Source organism: Triticum urartu, chromosome 6A (genome assembly GCF_056163025.1).
Source record: "Triticum urartu cultivar PI428250 chromosome 6A, HENAU_Tu73, whole genome shotgun sequence".
In the NCBI taxonomy this organism is placed as follows: domain Eukaryota; kingdom Viridiplantae; phylum Streptophyta; class Magnoliopsida; order Poales; family Poaceae; genus Triticum; species Triticum urartu.
The window spans coordinates 16366247-16387411 of record NC_141878.1 but is presented as its reverse complement, the minus strand read 5'-3'; the positions used below and the strand labels follow the sequence as shown (position 1 = coordinate 16387411).

At 44.7% G+C, this 21165-nt stretch overlaps 1 protein-coding gene across 1 annotated transcript; it reads right to left on the bottom strand.

Annotated features, from left to right (window-relative positions):
• Positions 1 to 2974: 2974 nt before the first annotated feature.
• On the bottom strand, positions 2975 to 7605 carry LOC125515494 (histidine-containing phosphotransfer protein 1-like). The gene is made up of 6 exons (XM_048680979.2): positions 7231 to 7605; positions 6985 to 7115; positions 6805 to 6873; positions 5007 to 5078; positions 3919 to 3992; positions 2975 to 3404 (listed from the first exon to the last, which is right to left on the bottom strand). The coding sequence occupies exons 1-6, from the start codon at positions 7285 to 7287 to the stop codon at positions 3373 to 3375; spliced, it is 435 nt and encodes a 144-aa protein (XP_048536936.2). The 5' UTR covers positions 7288 to 7605; the 3' UTR covers positions 2975 to 3372.
• Between the last annotated feature and the right edge of the window lie 13560 nt (positions 7606 to 21165).

The following is a 21165-nucleotide window of genomic DNA, read 5'->3' as shown; positions in this document are numbered from 1 at the left end:
CAACTTTTTACTGGGTAGGAGATTCCATGCAAAAAGCAAAAAAGGAATCTATCACCATGCAACAAGAAAATCTCTAAGTACACACACGAAGAGAAATGTGAAATTACTGACTACACAAAGGAAGAGATAAACAAGATGATATTCGAGCATCTACGGCTGGATACACCAAATCAAACCCCTCAAACGCCCGCGGTCAACCTATGGTTGGATGGTTAGAAGGACAGTCGTATCTCCAGTCATCCGGGTTCATGTCTCGGTGCTCGCATTTATCTTGGATTTATTTCAAGATTTTCAGCGATGCGTATTCAGTGGGAGGAGACGTTCCAGTCGACTAAGAGGCGCCTACGGTGACTTTGTAAAATCTCAAGATGATATGCCGGCTCAGTCTCTCAGAGGTGCTTATAGGGGTAGGGTGTGCGTGTGTGCGTTTAAGGGGGTGAGTGTATGCGTGCATATATGAGCACTTGCATCTGTACTGTGTTAAAAAAAACATGGTCGCGCTCGGGCGCGTCCATGCATAGTGAACGGTCACATCTCAAATAATCTCTTCCACAACTGATACATCAATTAAGAAACCTCAAATCCATAAAATTACATGCAACGTGAAACCTAATCTAAGTGCAGCTCGTCCGACTCCACCGTGTCCGTGTCTAGTGGCCGGTTGCGCCCCTTGGAGTGTTTCTCCGGTCGTCGGTCGATGTGAGGTCAACGGCATCCATCATGGTTGGAGGCCCTGTCAACCATGATGTGTGGATGTGGCGCCCAGTGTTGCAGGCCATCCGTTGAGGCGCCAGAGAGTGCGACTCCACCTCGTCGACGTCTACAGCGAGGGTTGTCGCGACCTCAAGCGCCCTCCAGCTCGCACGACAGGCACACCATGCCATACACTCAGCAGACGGACCAAGGATGGCCATCACCCGCGCGCCAACGAAGGGGGCGTTTGGATGCCAGATGGAGCACACCGCCTCCACGAGGTAGCGATGACCTGCCTTGCGCCGGATCCATGCACCATTTGGGCGGAAGCGATGGATTCGCGCCGGATCGAGTTCAATAGATGTCGGGCATTCTCCTCGTGGGGGCGGTGGAGCGCACCGCGGACGACTATCTCCTCCTCGGGCACGCCTGAGATGAGGTCCTAGTTCACGGATCAGTTGACGGAGGATTCTAATCCATTGCCTGTCATGCCGGAGATCGCCAGATGGGAGCTTGAGTGTGGAGTGGACTGGAGGAGAGTGGAGTGGAATGGCTAAGGTTTGGTCCAAGGAGCGGATGGGGGCGATTATATGTGGGGTCAGGGTGGGCCAGCGTGGGTCGGTCCCGACATGGCAGACACGTCTGGTTGCACCCGGGCCTCCTCATATCCGCCTCATATTTGGGCAGGATATGAGGGGTGATGGTCAACCTGGGCATTTGAGGCCGGCTTGAGGCGTCCGTCTGGGTCAGGTTTTTTTTGACCGGTCACTGACCGGGTCGTCCATCCGGGCATTTCATGGGGGTTTGAGGCGTCCGGATGTAGGTGCTCTTAGTACATTAAAACCAATTTTGAAGACAAAAAATAGTTTTCTAGCTCAACCATATGTCCTATTCATAATCTGTTTTTACTGTTGGCTTTGTATTGGCGAGAGTTTCAACACTAGATCCTATATGAGTTTATTTCAACAACAAAAAATTACAAATAGGTAACTAGATATTGTATTCCAGTGCCTCATTTCACTTTTACCCTTTACACACTTCGCGTGACTAGATAGCAAATGCCTGTGCATCATTCCACTTCTACCCTTCATTTATACCACAATATTCCAGTGCCCCACTTCACCTCTACCCTTTATATATACCACTATCTTTGCCCGACTAGATATCAAATTCCAGTGCCCCCCCCCCCCTGCCTCACTTGTACTCCATGTTAGCAGCATTAGCATCTTAGTACGTCAAGTAGGTGAAACTCTCATACAAAGTAGATGCGGAGAGGATGAGAAATGGAGAAAAAAGATACACAAAGCCGTGGGAATAGGAAACAACGGGAAGAACAAAAGACCAAATGGTTGCGACAATGTAGAAATGAACTACTATTATTGATCTTCAACTGAATGGATCTGTACAGCTTCTCTGGTTTAAACTAGTGTATTGATGACCAGTGGTGAGTGTTGTAACCAGTGCCCAATGGCTCAATGCTATTTGTGTTGAATTAATTAGATCGCATTGGGAGTAATAACTAATAGTGATTACCTTCCTGTTCTCATCATGTCACACTGGGAGGTACCTGATGTAACTAGTGTGTCGGAGAAATTATATATACTTATTACGAGGTCAGTTTGATGTCTGTTGTTTGACTGGATGACAGGGCTACTTAGAGCCTGTTTGGATCGGTGTTGCCGTCTGCCAATTCAAATTTTTGTACTGTAGGTCAGTAAAGATGGATGTGATGAAACGCAAAGAAATCAAACTTGTGGGGTAACAAAACCAAATGCATGAACATAGTTCAGATCAAATTACTTAATACACTAGTAGCCCTTTAAATATACTTGTATGCGAACTTGGTGCATTTTTTCCATGTGGATTCTAAAAGTTGAGGCCGGAAGCAGTTAATCTGAAGCCAAGAGAGGAATACTCTTCATATACTCTCTCTGTAGTAAATTCTTGTTGCTCCAGCTAACATCCATTCAGTCAGATCCGAGGCATATGCTGCCCCACCGAGAGTAGGATATCTTCCTGTTAAAGCAACAGATGTTCAGAAGTTGAGGCTCCAACCATTACAAAATGCACGCTTAGCTGCTTGAGTTAGTAGGTTGGTAAGAATGTATGATTAGTTTGGATCAACTTCCATTGTTCCCATTCTAATGCAGACATTCGCACACTTGTTATGTTTAGTTTTTATCGGCTTTAAACATCATCCGCTATAATTGTATATACTGTATAATCTGCAGAGGAAATTATTTAGTTGATGAAAGGTGGTGACTTGTTTGCCTCGTCTTAATAATATGAAATAAAATAGATAGATCAAATCTGTTCTCCACAATGTACCACAACAGTCGGTACACCGATCGACGAGGCACAATATTGTAAAGATTACACTGCAGCTGCATTTCTACGAACAACAAACCGACTAGAACTAAGACACCATATTAACCACCAATAATCCACAAAACAGCTACAGCTGAATTTTTTATTTGACCACTCAGAATTCCAAACGAAACTACGGATGATAACAAAGACATTGATACTAGTAGATGATTAGCTTGCCACCAGACAGCTACAGACCCCACATAAGCAAATGACTCCAAGCTATATAAGCTAGGTTGAGCATGTTCTAGGACTTCAAAGGTGTTGTGCCATCAGAACATGCAGCTCCAGCTTTATCGCTCAAGTCTAGAGTTAAGGATTAAGGCCTGGACCTGCTGGCTCAGCTGCACCAGAAACAGAACAACAGGTTAGTTGCGTAACCCATTAAGAAATGCTTGCAATATAAGAAAATGAGTTTTACTAAGAACTACAGCCCAAACAATTAAACGCAGAGTATTTGCAAGGATGTCCATCATCCAGACAATGAAGCAAGACATGAAGTGTATCAAATATCAATGATGTGATAGGTTGATGCAAAACTATAGTGACCTTTCGAGCTACATTGAAGCTAATATTCATATATAAAAGATATGCAAACCAGTTATCTATCAACAGAGGTTTTCAACTGAGATTTCCAGTAGTCCCAAACACTACTCTAGACAACTTAGTACCTCTGACTCTCTGAGTACACTTTAGCACTGCAAATACTACATTCATCTCATTAACAAGCTTTTCATTTGTTTGGTTCAATGTTTTTCACATCAAGCAAACTTTAGGATAAGAAGTGTCTCCTTCGCATTCCAGTTTTACTACTGTAATGCTACAAAGAGTTTAAGATGAGTTTTTTAAAAGTAGTACCTGAAGCATGTGGCATGAACATGCTGCACACATCATAGAAATCGTTCCTCACAGAATCCAGTGAGTTCAGGCACCTACAAGGAAAACAGTCCAGTAACTTGTGAAACTCCTTCCCATTTGCAGCTCACGAAAGAAACGTGTTAATAATTAGCAGCTCATGAAAAAAACATGATAATAATTAAAAACTACCAAAAATGCTCATCCCATTACAATTTGCCTCCATAGTTTTTTTTCCTCTGGTAGAATTATCGTAACAGCTTATTTAGAGGTCTTATGAATATCACCCTGGAGTCCTGGACATACTTGCTTAACAAGATATACACTTGCGTCCATAGACAATAATCTAACAGAGATAAGGGGTAACTCTAACAAAGAATGACACCTTTATTTTGAAAACTTACATGTAAAAAGGTGCTTGTAACATCAATCGGAAGACTGAAACATCAACAAGTTATATGTTTATTTATTGTATAGATGTGCAATATTCAGAGAAGAAGACAAAACTTAGTTTCCCTTTTATAGCTCTAAACGCTATGATAATTGGGGCATTGCCGTCACTGTTGTAAAGAGAACCCAGCTTATCGCTTCAATTGGAAAACTGAAACATCAACAAGTTATATGTTTATTTATTGTATAGATGTGCAATATTCAGAGAAGAAGACAAAACTTAGTTTCCCTTTTATAGCTCTAAACGCTATGATAATTGGGGCATTGCCGTCACTGTTGTAAAGAGAACCCAGCTTATCGCTTCAATTTTTGTTTCTAAATATTCATGGAATAGTGTTCCTACATTTAATACAACATTAGGATATGATTAACTAGAAAATTGTACTAGCGCAGTTATATTCCTAACCCAACAAGCTCAGTGGAGTCACCCAAATCTGTGTCTCTATACAGGCTGAATAAAATGAGTAGTTTACAAAGGCAATGAACATGCAATTGCATCAAAATATACTAACACTAATAAATATGGAAATATGTTACAGTAGATGAGTAGAGCACACTAGGCCATCACATTCAGTATGGAGATTTCAGTAACACAATGAACAAAAATACCATAGTGTGACATAATGATACAAGGTACTAACCCATCTCTGCTCTTCTCCTGACAACACTGATGGAACTGAATGCAGCTGTTCTTCACTCTCTGAGCACCAATACTGCAATATGCAATAGCATACAATCAGAAAGACCCACAAAAACCGCTTTAATGAATGAAAATGAAAATTGCAGTTCTATCTCTTCACTTCAGAATCCTAAGCGAATAGATGTAGCACTATGATTATCTATACCTGAGTTAAGAGGTCAACTAAATACAACTATGAAAGCCCAGTGTAAGCAAAGCAATTTATTTCACCAGAGCATATGCAATATGAAACATTAATCCATCCAATAGAAAATATGTATAGTTTCTCTAATGAAAGTGCTAATCCACGATAAATGACTTTGAATAAGCTAGATATTTTATGAGTAAAGCGGTAGTGACTCATTGGCTTACTCCTCTGATTCCATAAGAATCACATGTATAGACCAAAAACATACATGGACTTTAACTTGATTAGGCAAGGGAACAGTTTGGGCATAATAATATTAGTTTCTAAGGATAATACTATTGATGTATATTAATAATCACACAAAGGCTAACCTTGCAAAACTATCAACTAGTTCAAATGGGATCAATTGACCTGAATATATAAGATAACTCGAGTGTACAAAACCATCCAAGTAATGTGAATGCAGCGGAACATGTTTCTCTGATCTATGTCACGGAATGTTGTGACGATAAAAGAGAGCATGATAATCCTCACCAAATTAATTATAAGAGACCCACGATGTGAAGTGCTACTCTTTGAGCCGCTTGATGTGTGCGGAACATATAATATTTGACAGATCTAAATTATTAAACATGACAATGGCTGAACAAACATGTTTCTCTGATCTATGTCATGGAATGATGTGACGATAAAATACAGTATGATAATCCTACCCAAATTAATTATAGGAGCCCCCACTTTAAAAAGGAGATGAAGTGATTCTTTGAGCCTTTTGATGTGTGTGGAACATATGATGTTTTTTTATCGATGTCGGATCATGACAATGACTGAATGGATTTTTTTTAATCGGCTGGACCACTTACCACAGTACTCATTGAGCTGTCTGGTTCATGGGAAGCAGATCATATTTGTCTGATCCAAATCATCAAATGGTAACAACGGCCAAACAATTTGTCAGATCTAAATAATATAGTAGTATAATGGCCAAACAGTTTGTCGGATGCATATCACACAACAGTACAATGGCCTAATTGTTTGTCTGACCTAAATCATAAAACAATATAACAGACAAACTGTTTCTGGAATGAAGATCATAAAACAATACAATGGCCAATCGGCTTGTCGTATCTAAATCACAAAACAGTACGACGACAAAGTTGTTCGTCGTATCTAAATCTAAATGAGTATAACGGCCAAATGGATGTCACCTCTCCCCAAATAAATGGGAAGATCTACTTGTTGAGCTGCCCAATGTGTATGGGACGGATAATTTTTGTCGGATCTATATGGTAAATCACTGCAACATGCCCAACAGATCTCAGCCCTCCACATATCGACCAGAAGTGGCACTAATACGAAAGAACATCAATATATACTGTTGAGTCGTCCAACCAATGCAGGAAATGGACCATCCTTGTCAGATCTACGACATAAAACACTACAATGATGAAACAGACCGTAATTCTCCCCCAAGATGATTGGACACCTTACCATGTATCGAGCAGGGAGCTAAACACCTAATTTGCACGTCAAGAACCGAAACAATCACGATTCCTATACTGTTGCACAATCACATACAAAGAGGACATGAAAGAAGAAGAAAAGAGCTCACCATGCACTGCTTCCCTTGAGCTCAAGCACAAAACCGCTCACCTTGTCATAGTCCACACATGGCTTGTCTCTGAAAAAACAGCAACCATATCCCCAAGCTAAAAATCAAACTAACCACTCTACACTAATGGTTGGATCACACAACACGGGCGGGCGAGCAAAGGAAAGGAAGCTTGTGTACAGCAGCTTGGCGATCTCGCCGATGATACGCTCGCCGTCCTCGCAGAAGAGTGTGACAACCTTGACGATGAAGTCTGGGGCGCTCCCTTCCTGTAGCATCTGCAGCTCCTGGAACTGATCGTCCAGCAAACCCTAGCCACCAAATAAAGACAAAACAAAACCATCAAATTCCCCGACAAATATCGCGTTACCTATCCACCTAAATGAATTTCCGCATAATTGGCACCAAAATAGTAAATAGCTTTACCGCGGCGAACATGTTGGCCACGAGGGTGTTGAGCTGGTTCAACATCGGGGCCGCCATGGCTACCCACAGCAAGGAGACTAGAGCTACCAAGGAGGAAGAAAGCTAAGCGAGGAGAGGAGAGGACAGGGAGTGAATGGATGGAGATTGGGGTTAGTAGGTGTCGTATATATAGGGGAGTTGGATTGCAAGTCCATGGCCATGGATGGCAATGGACGGCTACCCTTCCTTCTCTTTACAGCTCTCATTTATTATCTCTTTCGTCCTTCCTCATCTGAAAACTGCAACTTTTGATTATTTTCTAGATTGTTTTTTCTTATCATTTGAATGCCCTACTTGATTTGACTGGTTAGACATAGTTTCTTTGGATACCTTTTATTTTCAGAAAAAAAAATCACTACATACCTCTCATGTTCCAGCTTTTACCCATCTGTTTACAGCTAAGTGGATTTTTTTAGTAATGTAATTATTACATTACATTACTAGAGACCGAAAATGACAGCAGTACTCAACAAAGCTATAAAGGTTGGCAAACACTGGCAGATAGTTAATAATACTCTGGTCCAACTGTTGGATGTTGGAGCAAAGACCAGAGAGCCTTGTTGATTTTGTCTGGATGCAATGACCGAATAGCAGAGCTTTGGCTTTCGTATTGGGATCATCTGCCTGGTCTTCGCATTGCATACAACAGCACCAGTCTTTTAATTATCTCATGAAGAATGTACTACGTCCATATATTGGAGAGGAAAGGTTAATGAATTTAGGGGTCCCCTGTTATGTCATGCTACGGCGTGTGGGAGCATACAAGAGCAATGGCAGAATTTGTAAACTACATTGATGGTGCAATCTTGTCATGTGATCATTGCTTCGAACCATGTCTTTCAATTGTTCTTAACAGTGATCTGAGGCATTAAGAAATGAAAATCTCTCCAGATAGAATTGGACTACTAGGAGTTTCTCTCGCACGGCACCAAGTGCTCCCGATTATATACCAAAGTCTGACAAAATAAGGGCATAAACTTCAATGCATAAGAGAACCAGTACCTAGCCAAAGGGGTGCTTACTTCTCATGAGGAGTTCCTGCAGCATGCCCGCAGATTTGAAAAATCCCGCATATTTAAGAGATTGCTAATACAGAGGGAGGACAATCTTTCAAGACAACCACAGTGGCCTGTGACACGAAATGTCTTGAAGTAAGATCCTAAATAAATTCTTAATAGCTCAAATACATGATTAACTATGAATAAATGGTCCATTATCTAAAGCTCTTGAGCAATACAGCAAATCAATCAATCAACTACCATATATGAATAGGCTGGATTTCATAGAGAACAAAAATTAAGACATAATTTCGTTGTCATCGTGTATGCTAACAGATAGCAAAATAAGACAATATTAAGGAAATCGTTAGCTGTTGATCGGCTGGTGAGTAGGGGATTAATAGGTGAACGGCAGTTAATCGGCCAATAAATCAGTTAATCAGATACTCAATGACCCACCAAGTAGGCATTAATCAGGCACTTAACTGATTTATCAGCCAATATTGTGGACAACGAAATAAAGTACTGAGTTGCGAACCACATCCATGCCTAAATGAAGACAGGAATAGTTCAAAAGCATACAAACCATGGAAGCAAAACATAATGTGCACAAAAATTATTAAATATGCAGGTACAGTTTGCGATCTATTCTCAGGGCAGAAAAAACCTAGACAGCCGATAATTCAGACCATCCAGTATCACATCCAGCTTTAAAAAAATTTGAAGAAAGGACTACAGTCTACAGAACACGCTCAAGGCTCAATATAGTTGTGAAGATATATTTTTTCCACCACTGAAAACAGAGTAGATGCCATCTGGAAGAGCCAGCTTGCATCAGTTAATGCCTAACTCTGTTTGCATGAAGATAGCCTGTGAATGTAACAACTTATATCAATCTAGGCAACAATTTACATCAATCTAGGCATATTGGATACCATGCTAACCGAGGGTTAATATTCTAACCATTTGCTGGTCTTAAATCACGATATAACAGATTAACAACATAGCTTCTTCCATATATACCCGCTACCTTGCCGGGCTGGGCATAAGTAGAACTACATGTAACCCTTGATTGATGCACACCAGAGGAGACTTAGTCTTTGCCAGCCGTTAATCTCTTCAAACAAAGATACTGCAGAAAGAACGCAGATTTTCAGCTTACAAGAACTAGAGCAGGGAACCAACATCCGCATTTATACAAATCTAAGACAAGCTTTTTGGGATGGAAGTAATATGATTTTCAAGAAATGATTGTATATCTTGGACCATATAGAGTTTGAGACAAAACATCCTTTCACAATTAAGCAAATCTTCATTTTGGAACTGGCGCCGCTTGCTGGAAGAATGACATGTACCAGTAGGCTGAGGAATGCCCCTCCACGTGCTTTTGCTTCCCTTAGCTGCGATCACAATCGCCTCCTTCTCTATGTTGGCTTCGCCCCTGATCCTTCCGGCACCACCTCTGAAGGGCAACACATCCAGTGCTATAGTTTTTGCACTAGAGATTTAGGACACTGAAATCAGTTAAAAACTTAAAATAGATTAGTTATCAGAGCAAAAGAAATCTACCACAATACAGTAAATAGTTACCCTCGTAGCTCCAAACAATTGGCAAACAGAGAAGCAAGCCGGCTGAATTATCCATCAACAACTCTTTGTTGTTTCTTGAAGTTCTTTGCACTCGGGGCCAGCTGATCCTAACTCTCCAATCCGCAAAATGTAGACCATAGAAACATGTCAACTTAGGTGCAGTCTAAAACGTAAGCTTTGTAGTAACATAAATAAGGATCTAGGCCTGCAGTACACTAACCTTGTGAAAAAAGTCCTGGCAATTGAACTCTAGGGCTTCCATCCATAAGATCATAAGCATATCACCCTTTAGCAAATTACAGCTAACATATATTTCAGTTACTATAATCTCAACCTTGTGGCGGGACGGTCGGCTTAGGAGCTTGAGCATCGCCTAGGTGGAGCAGTGGTGCCATTACAGGGTCCAACTCAGCACGGGAGGGAGGGTTACGGCCTGCCCTCGACGGAACGGCAGCACGGCCCGTTGGCGGTAGAGAACGCGCTCTGCGCGTGCCAGGCCACGGCGACGGTGCTGCATGCGTGCGCTGGCAAGGAGATGGCCACGCGGAGCTACCAGGAGGGTTGGGCGGCGCCGAACGGCGTTCTGCCGCGGTGTTGCCCCCTGTCGGCCGTTACGGTGGTTCTGCCGCCGCAAAGCACGCCGGCGCAGGCGGCCCAGGGCGCCACCGACGCCAGGAAGGCGCCGAGCGCGCGTGTGAACATCCGGACAAGAGGGAGGGGCTGCAAGCATCGAGCCAAATGCACAGTGGGCATGTGACTGAAGTTTTGTCGGGGAAACGACACTGAAACTCTGAATTTACTGAATATGAACAAAAACAGTGCATGCCAAGTGTTCGACAGAATTATTCTGGCCTCTAGGGATTTTTCCTTGAGCTGATTTTTGGTGGAGTGGTCTCTCATTGCAACTAGAGCTTGTCTGAATTTTGGTGGAATTTTTGGGGAAGTGTAGATATGAATTTCACCAAATTTGGCAAATCTGGTCCAAACTTGCAGTGAGTGAAATTTGAAAATTTTGAAAAGAAGAAGAGTGGATCAAGAGGGTTCTAGGTTGTGGGTACTAAGGACTATCCAGGGGAGTTGGTTTGGGCTCAAGGATCAAAGGCATTAGGGTACTTGCTTTGTAAATCCCTTAGGTTCAAATGAAAAGACAGAATTATTTTGGAAAGAGAAATAATTGGAATAAAATCCAAAAATGGATTTTTTTTTTAGTTCGGACAGAAAGTTTGGGTTGTTTCAAAGTGGATGGAGAGGTTTTGGGAGGTCTCTCCACATGAGGCAAAATAAAATCATGGGTGGTTCCAAAATGAGAGAAGCCCCAAAAACTCCTAGGGTTTTCCTTTTAAATGAAAATAATCAAATTCAAAAAAAATACACTTGAGAGGAGAAGAATTCAGAAGAAAAGTTTCCATAATTCAAACACCCAATTTGAAAAGGATGTAAATGAAAATCCTTGCCAAAGGTGAAAGTTTTTAAGAGAGAGGTTTTCTGAAAAAAAAATTAAATGGCCTCTCTTCAAAAACCAACAAGGTTTTTGCTAAAAACCAAAAGAAAATTTTGGAGTGTCACAACACCTACCCCCTTAGGAAAAATCTCATCCCCGAGATTTCAGCTGATCCTTAAATAAGTGTGGATGCTCTGCCCGAAGAAAATCCTCTCTTTCCCAAGTTGCTTCACTTTCGGTGTGATTGCTCCACTGAACTTTGAAAAACTTGATGGTTTTCTGTCGGGTCCTCCTTTCAGACTCCTCTAATAATTTTACTGGACGTTCCCGATAGGTGAGGTCTGGCTGCACATCAATGTTCTCATGGGATACTTGTTTCTCTGGTTTGCTTACGCACTTCCTTAATTGGGAGACGTGGAACACGTTGTGGATGTCGGACAATTCTTCGGGCAAGTCTAACTGGTAAGCTACCGTGCCTCTTCGTGTCACTATGCAGAATGGTCCAATGAATCTAGGTGCTAAATTCCCCTTAATCTTAAACCGTTGCAGTCCCCTCATAGGTGATACTCGTAGGTACACAAATTCACCGGGTTCGAATCTGACCTCACGATGTTTCCGATCGTAATAACTCTTCTGTCGGCTTTGAGCGGTCTTGAGTCGGTCCCTGATTAGCTTGAGCTTTTCCTCGGCTTCTTTGAGCATGTCTGGACCGAAGATACGGCTGTCACCGGTCTCTGACCAATTTAGCGGGGTACGGCATCTCCGCCCGTACAAGGCTTCAAAGGGTGCCATTTGCAGGCTGGCCTGGTAACTGTTGTTGGATGCAAACTCGGCGTATGGTAGGCTTTCCTCCCAACTGGTCCCATAGGTGAGGACACATGCTCTCAGCATGTCTTCTAAAATTTGGTTTACGCGTTCAGTTTGTCCATCAGTTTGAGGATGGTATGCTGTACTGAAGGCCAGTTGAGTTCCCAGAGCCTGTTGTAGATGACCCCAGAACCTCGAGACGAACTGAGTGCCTCTGTCGGATATTATAGTCTTCGGGACTCCATGCAGACAAACTATACGGGAGAGATAAATCCTGGCAAGCCTCCGAGTGTTGTGGGTCGTCTTCACTGGAATGAAATGTGCCACCTTGGTTAATCTATCGGTGATGACCCATATGGCATCATTCCCGTGTCGTGACCGAGGTAGTCCGACAATGAAATCCATCCCTATTTCCTCCCATTTCCACTCAGGTATTTTGCTTGGTTGCAGTAGTCCGGCTGGTCTTTGATGTTCAACTTTTATGCGTTGACAAGAATCGCAACATGCAATGAATGTGGCTATGTCCCTCTTCATACCGTGCCACCAAAATCTTTCCTGAATATCCTTATACATTTTGGTTCCTCCAGGGTGGATCAAATATGGGGCGGTGTGGGCTTCAGCTAGAATTTGCTGTTTGAGGTCCTCTATATTTGGCACGCAGAGTCTGTCTCCGTACCATAATATTCCTCCATTGTCTATGACGAACTCTGAGGCCTTGCCCATACTCACCTTTCTTTTAATTCCTTCGATGCTGGGGTGACCAGGCTGAGCTTCTTTAATTCTCTCCACAAGGTCGGGCTGTATTTCCAAGTTTGATATGGTGCCTTCTGCGATCATTAACAAGTTGAGTTTGGCAAATTCTTGTCGGAATTCAGGTCTCAAGCTTTGCAGACTGTTTTCGTCGGAGCTGGGGTTCCGACTAAGAGCATGGCCACTACATTTGATTTTCCTGGATGATAGTGGATACCAACATCATAATCATTTACCAATTCCAACCAGCGTCGTTGCCGTAAGTTTAGTTCTGGCTGTGTGAAAATATATTTGAGACTTTTATGGTCCGTGTATATTTCACATCGATTTCCAAGTAAGAAATGCCTCCATTCCTTGAGTGCATGAATGACTACTGCCATTTCTAAGTCATGAGTGGGATAATTTTCCTCATACTTGCGAAGTTGCATTGAAGCGTATGCGACAACCTTGCCTTCTTGCATCAACACGCACCCGAGTCCCTTTCGGGATGCGTCACAATACACTTCAAAATTCTTGTGTATGTCTGGCACAATTAATACCGGTGCTGTCGTTAATTTCCGTTTTAGCTCTTGGAAACTTTTCTCGCAGGCTTCTGTCCATTCAAACTTCTTGTCCTTCTTGAGTAACTGCGTCATTGGCTTGGCTATGGTGGAGAATCCTTCAATAAATCTGCGGTAATATCCTGCCATTCCCAAGAAACTTCATATGTCCGTTACGCTGGCTGGTGACTTCCAGCCAAGTACGGCCTTGACTTTCTCCGGGTCCACTGCAATACCGTCTTGGGTCAGCACGTGGCCTAGAAAACCTACTTGTCTTAGCCAAAATTCGCACTTGCTGAACTTGACATACAATTGATGTTTCCGAAGTTCCCCTAGCACAATCCTGAGATGTTCCGTGTGCTCTTCTGGTGTCTTAAAATCTGGAAAAGTGTGCACGACCAGTTGGCATTTAAGCGCGGGCGCCAGACCGTCAAGGAATTTCTCCATCTTCCTGCTTTCAGTCATACGCTCTTCATTGGCGTAGCGAGACAATAGAGTAAATTGACCGTTGTAATCTGACACTGTCATGTTCCTTTGTTTGAGGTCATCGAACTCTCTCTTCTTGATTTTCATAATACTCTTAGGAATGTGTGCACCACGGAAACCTTCCTTGAAATCATCCCAGGTTATATCACTTTCGTTGGGGTGCATGTGCAGAAAATTCTCCCACCATGATGCAGCTGCTCCTGTGAGATAGTGCGGGGCATATAGTGCCTTCTCGGGGTCTGAACATTTTGCAATAATTAATTTTCTCTCCATATCTCGAAGCCAATCATCGGCTTCAAGAGGCTTGTCGGTATGAGAAAATGTTTGGGGACGTGTCTTCTGTAGCTCAGATAACTTGGAATGTTGCTGATACTGTCCATGGTGATTTCCCATGTTGATGACTTGGTTCATCATTTCCCGATGTTGTTGCTGACTCTGCTCATAAAGGCGGCACATTTGGGAAAGTGCCGTTTCACTGACCGGTTGACTCGACTGCTCTTGTGCGAAATTTTTGTCCGGTCGAGTGCCATAATTTTCCTCTGGTGGAGTTGGCATGGAGCGAGTCCAAGGACGAGACATTTTTCACTCTGGGGATATATTTTGTAAAACCCATAAGAAAAGCGAAAAGGGTCGCAAAAACAATTCCATAAATGCACAAAGCTGGCAAATAAATTAAATAACCAACCTTACCGGAGAAAAACAAATCGATTTGCGCACGGAGAAGGACTGCTCATTACATATCTTACACGCGGGCGGTAATTATACAATACATCACTCAGGATATGCGCACATAATCCTGACATGTTATTTAGGCTAGTGCACTTCTCCCAGTTCCTACATGATGCGCAAACAAGCTACTTCCCATATCTTACACGGCCGTACATCGCATGACGGCTAAGCGTACTTAGTCAGAGATGTTGATGATTTCCTTGGCCCTGCCAAGGGTGAGGCGTAGCGAGGCTGGGGACTCAACTTCCGCCTCACTAATAGGCTCCATACGAGTAGCGCTGCGCCGAGTAGATGTAGCGGGTGCCAGGGGCGGAACCACACGAATTAACTCTTATGCTAATAACCGATTAGCGATCACACCTAGTGGCTTCCTACAGTCAGCCTGGCTCTGGTACCAAGCTTGTCACGACCGGTTTTCCAATAAAAATGTTTATTGAGAAACCAATCTTTTGAGTCCAGTATGAGAAAAATCCTCCTTACTGGTAGACAAATTCTTGATACAATAAGCCAGTAGCATAAAATATATTACAGGGTCGAGCTACGGTTGCTCAACCAAATTATTACAAGCACGCCAATAATTATACATGATGGCGGATATGACACAGTGGTGTGGAGGCATACTACTGACTCGAGGATAGGGTGGTGGTGGAAAATCACAGCGGGGAGTGAGATACATGACTCTAAAACTGGCATCTCATCGAGCGTCGAGGTGAGGCTCGATGAATTTATTTGGTAGCGGAAACGGATATAATACAGTGACCAAATCCAGGGTCGCACGAGACTGACTGGGATTCCTCTAGGCATCGGACTCGCTATCAAATTCTTCATCCATGAGATCGCCTTCGTCAGCATCTGGCCAAATCAACAAGCCAGGTGAGTACTTTGAAAGTACTCGCAAGACAGTTCGGACGTAAGATATAACAAATGCATGCATGGATGTGTCATGATTAATTTTACCAATGCACATTCAAAATTTAGCAAGCAAGGTAAGTAAAAAGGGAATCGGCGGTAGTCCGCCTGAAAACCCAACAAAAAGAAATAATAGGAAACCGATGGGGTGTCTGAAGCGACGCCTCGAAGGGTGAACAAATAAATAAAGATCATGCCGCAGTCGGGCGTCTAAGCGACACCACGTAAAGGGCTTAAACTGAAAATAAAAGACATGCGTGCCACAGTCGGACGTCGGGGCGACATCACAGAAAGGGCTTATATCGAAAGTAAATAATAGCAATGCCACAGTCGGACGTCTGAGCGACATCGCAGAAAGGGCTTTTATTGAAAGTAAATAATAACAATGCCACAGTCGGACGTCTGAGCGACATCGCAGAAAGGGCTTTTATTGAAAGTAAATAATAACAATGCCACAGTCGGACGTCTGAGCGACATCGCAGAAAGGGATTTTATTGAAAGTAAATAATAACAATGCCACAGTCGGACGTCTGAGTGACATCGCAGAAAGGGCTTTTATTCACAAGTAAATAATACTCACAATAAATATTCAATTCATGATAATAAACGGGTTAGTCCATCCACGGGAATAAACATTTAACCGGACTTAGCACTCATGTGATTCACCGGAGTCTCTGTCATCAAAACTGACATTTGTCAGGATAAGATAATACCGAACTTGGACATGGAATAGATGATTCAAAGGAATATATGACTCTGTAGAGTTTGTACGAAAAATTTTCCCACAGCCAACGGATTTCCGTAGTCACGAAGGACTAGTTCCGTTTACGGTCTTTCGGAAGAAAACACAGCTAGCCAGTACACGCCCATCCTACCTCTCGATGCCAGGAATCACCCTAGACATCGTCCAAGAAAAACTTTTGAGACGGGGAGATCACAATCTCGAATAGCATGGGATCAAATTTATATACGCGCGCTCTAAGGGGTGCCCCCCTCTCGGTCCCAACCGGAAACACCCATGCCCCCTGACCGGATGACTGGCTTTAATCCAGGGCCATGGAACCATCATCACGGCCTCTCCTTTTGGTGTGTACCAAGAAAGCGGTTTGCAACTTACTAAGCCATATTCCTTGCGAAAAACATGTGGTAGTACAGGGAAGGGAAAATGGAAGGAACTGGACCGATACGGGTTGACACTGAAGTCATATAGTCTGGCATAAGACTGGCATGCTACAACACTGCCATCTTACCCATCCTCATGCCAACACATGGCCATGCATACTCACATCCATCCACTTATGGATTTCCGAAACTCACTTGCCTCATCGTTGCATGTAACATGACATTCGTCGGTATGTTCATCAACATGCCATGAAACTACTTAATGCAAACATGCCAAAACAATCATCATATCAAAATTTCAAACATGCTTGCCTGGTTCAGAGTAGTCAGAGCCTAGCTCGGTGAAGTTTGCGGTCCCGTCACCTCCTTCGGTATCTACGGTATAAAGAAAATATACGCGCTATCGTGAATACCGTGAGGTGCACAAAAATTTCTCCAAATATTTTTCAAATAAATCTGATAAAAAACTAGACAAAATTTCAAAGAGGACAGAAAAAGAATCAATTAAAAATACTCTTCTGTTTAAAAGTTATTAGTGTTTTTGTCCAGGGACCTATCTGTAATGAAACAGAAACTTTCCAGGGTTTTCTTTATAAAAATAGAAAACGATTCGATTGAAAATACGCCGGCCCAGAGGGGTGACGTACTTTGGCAGAAGACGCCTTCAGAAAACGGTTCGTTTAAAAAGAACTGAGAGGCTGACGGGCGGGTCCCACCCGTCAGGTTTGAATTTTCAAACGGGAGACGAAGCTCGTCGGCGCCCGAGAGCCGCGGTGGTCGCTAGCGGCGATCCACGGCGAGGCAGGGAGATCGGAGAGTACCTCCGTGTTCAGGGCGCCATTCCGCGTCTGTGGGAGGTGGTGGTGGTCGCCGGCGAGTACCACGTCGGCGGCGACGCTGGCTCCGGCGGACGGCGATTCGGGTGGTTGTGGACCTCGTCGGAGAGAGCTGTGAAGATCAAATTGGAGTGGGGGTTAGACTCTTAGTTGCTCGAGAGGGTTGCTGACGAAGTTGGGGAGCCGGAGACGGCCTCACCGGAGCGAATCGAGGTGTAGGCCGAGGCGAAACGGGGCGGCCGGAGTCGAAGAAGAAAGGCCCCTCGAGGCTCTCCCAGTGGCTAGGCGGGGTCTAGTGAGGTGGTGGAGTTGTGCGGGGGCGAGAGCAAGCTCGGGGGTGCTATTTATAGCCGGCCCGAGGCGGTTGCCGTGAACGGATAAGTCCGGCGGGTGATGACGGCAGCGCTGTGGCGGGACGGTCGGCTTAGGAGCTTGAGCATCGCCTAGGTGGAGCGGTGGTGCCATTACAGGGTCCAACTCAGCACGGGAGGGAGGGTTACGGCCTGCCCTCGACAGAACGGCAGCACGGCCCGTTGGTGGCAGAGAACGCGCTCTGCGCGTGCCAGGCCACGGCGACGGTGCTGCATGCGTGCGCTGGCAAGGAGATGGCCACGCGGAGCTACCAGGAGGGTTGGGCGGCGCCGAACGGCGTTCTGCCGCGGTGTTGCCCCCTGTCGGCCGTTACGGTGGTTCTGCCGCCGCAAAGCACGCCGGCGCAGGCGGCCCAGGGCGCCACCGACGCCAGGAAGGCGCCAAGCGCGCGTGTGAACATCCGGACAAGAGGGAGGGGCTGCAAGCATCGAGCCAAATGCACAGTGGGCATGTGACTGAAGTTCTGTCGGGGAAACGACACTGAAACTCTGAATTTACTGAATATGAACAAAAACAGTGCATGCCAAGTGTTCGACAGAATTATTCTGGCCTCTAGGGATTTTTCCTTGAGCTGATTTTTGGTGGAGTGGTCTCTCATTGCAACTAGAGCTTGTATGAATTTTGGTGGAATTTTTGGGGAAGTGTAGATATGAATTTCACCAAATTTGGCAAATCTGGTCCAAACTTGCAGTGAGTGAAATTTGAAAATTTTGAAAAGAAGAAGAGTGGATCAAGAGGGTTCTAGGTTGTGGGTACTAAGGACTATCCAGGGGAGTTGGTTTGGGCTCAAGGATCAAAGGCATTAGGGTACTTGCTTTGTAAATCCCTTAGGTTCAAATGAAAAGACAGAATTATTTTGGAAAGAGAAATAATTGGAATAAAATCCAAAAATGGATTTTTTTTTTAGTTTGGACAGAAAGTTTGGGTTGTTTCAAAGTGGATGGAGAGGTTTTGGGAGGTCTCTCCACATGAGGCAAAATAAAATCATGGGTGGTTCCAAAATGAGAGAAGCCCCAAAAACTCCTAGGGTTTTCCTTTTAAATGAAAATAATCAAATTCAAAAAAAAATACACTTGAGAGGAGAAGAATTCAGAAGAAAAGTTTCCATAATTCAAACACCCAATTTGAAAAGGATGTAAATGAAAATCCTTGCCAAAGGTGAAAGTTTTTAAGAGAGAGGTTTTCTGAAAAAAAAATTAATGGCCTCTCTTCAAAAACCAACAAGGTTTTTGCTAAAAACCAAAAGAAAATTTTGGAGTGGCACATTTACCCCGCTAAAGGTGTGCCGCAGAGCTCCTGGTGTGTCCCATCTGCTCTTTGCAGATGACACGCTACTCTTTTTCAAAGCTGAAGAGGAGCAAGCAAGAAATGTGAAGCAAGTCCTGCATGCTTATGAGAGAGCCACCGGACATAGCATTAATCCGGCCAAGTGCAGTGCCTTATTTGGTGATGCGTGTACAAGTGAAGAGCAGCAGAAAGTACGTGCAGTTCTTATGACAGATTTGTTTGAGGATAAATACTTGGGGCTACCCACACCGAAGGGTCGCATGTCTCGTGGGAAATTTCAAAACTTGCAATCCAGATTATTGAAGAGAATCATAGCATGGGGAGACACGTTATTCTTGGCTGGAAAGGAGACGATGATCAAAGCTATTGTGCAGGCTATACCGACGTATGTTATGGGGGTGTTTAAGCTTCCTATGTCTGTATGTGATGACCTCAACCGCATGGTCCGGAACTTCTGGTGGGGAGCATCGGAAGGGAAGAGGAAGACACATTGGCTGGCTTGGCCAAAGATCCTGGCGCACAAAACACAGGGCGGGCTGGGTTTCCGAGATTTTCGCGCCTTCAACCAGGCCCTCCTTGCCCGGCAGGCGTGGCGCTTACTAATAAATCCTCACAGTTTATGTGCGCAGGTGCTCAAGGCGAGGTACTACCCTGAAGGCAGCCTAGAGGATACAATCTTCTCAGGCAACGCCTCCCCTACGTGGCAGGCCATTCAGTATGGCCTTGAGCTCCTCAAGAAGGGCATCGTCTGGCATGTAGGGGATGGCCGTAACATCCGGATTTGGCGAGATAAATGGATCCCCCGCGAACCTTCACGCCAACTTATCACCCAACAGGGTACCTGCCGACTACGACGAGTGGCCGAGCTCCTGCATGAGGATAGGTCATGGCGCCTTGACCTGCTCCATCGCTACTTCCACCCGGCAGACGTGGAGATGATCTCCAGCATTCGTACTTCGACATGCGTCACCGACGACATCATCGCATGGGCCTCGGAGAAGAACGGTATCTTCACCGTTCGATCCGCTTATCGGTTCGCCATGGACGAGCGCGAGCGTCCACTGGCCACCGCCACGAGTAGGGCACCAGATGGTCATCGCGCCATCTGGAAGATCATATGGGGGTGCCCTGCTCCCCCAAAGGTACGCGTGTTTGCTTGGAGGATCGTTACGAACTCTCTTGCTACTTGGGCAAATAAGCTCTCTCGCCATCTTGAGGTTTCTGACCTATGCCCCTTATGTGGACTGGAACGGGAGGATATGTTCCATGCTTTCTGCAGGTGCCCGTTGGCAAAGGAGCTGTGGCATGCTATGGCCACGGATTGGTGTATCCCCAAGGTGGAGGACATCCTGTACACAGGACCGGAATGGCTATTTACCCTGCTGGACCCCCTTGACGAGGCTACGAGGATGGTCGTCCTTATGATCATGTGGAGAACCTGGCATGTCCGGAATGAGATCACGCATGACAAGAAGCCGCCACCTCCTGAAGCCTCACGACGATTCTTGCATGGGTACATTACTTCACCGCTCTGTATCTAACAATTCCCAAATGTGGATGTGGTCAAGGGGAAGATGACGGTCTCCTTGCCGCCGTTTGTCACTCGGCATCCCAAGGAGGCTAAGGAGGAGCGATCATGGACCGCGCCAGCGTCGGGACGCACTAAGCTGAATACCGATGGCAGTTTCATTGCGGAGACGGAAGCGGCAGGAGGAGGGATGATTTTGCGCGATGATCGAGGAGAAATCATCTATACTGCATGTAGAGAGCTGCGCACATGCGATAATGCGCTCGGAGCGGAGCTTGCGGCTTGCAAGGAGGGCCTGGAGCTGGCCCTAAACAGGACCGGGTTGGCTATCACGGTCGAGCTTGATTGCACGGAGGCTGTGGCGATGATCACAGCAAATGGGGAGGATCGTTCGGTGCACCGCACCCTCATTCAGGAGATACGAGATTTAGCGACTGCCGCTGGAAGGGAGATCTCATTTACTCTATGTTTCCGGTCACAAAATAAATGTAGCCATGAACTT

Excerpts from the sequence above, each read along its gene's own strand:
- LOC125515494 (XM_048680979.2), bottom strand. The coding sequence starts at position 7,287 with ATGGCGGCCCCGATGTTGAACCAGCTCAACACCCTCGTGGCCAACATG. Across the intron at positions 7,116-7,230 it reads TGGCCAACATGTTCGCCGCG|GGTTTGCTGGACGATCAGTT; the intron begins GTAAAGCTATTT and ends TTTGGTGGCTAG. Across the intron at positions 3,993-5,006 it reads CAGGAGAAGAGCAGAGATGG|GTGCCTGAACTCACTGGATT; the intron begins GTTAGTACCTTG and ends TTTTCCTTGTAG.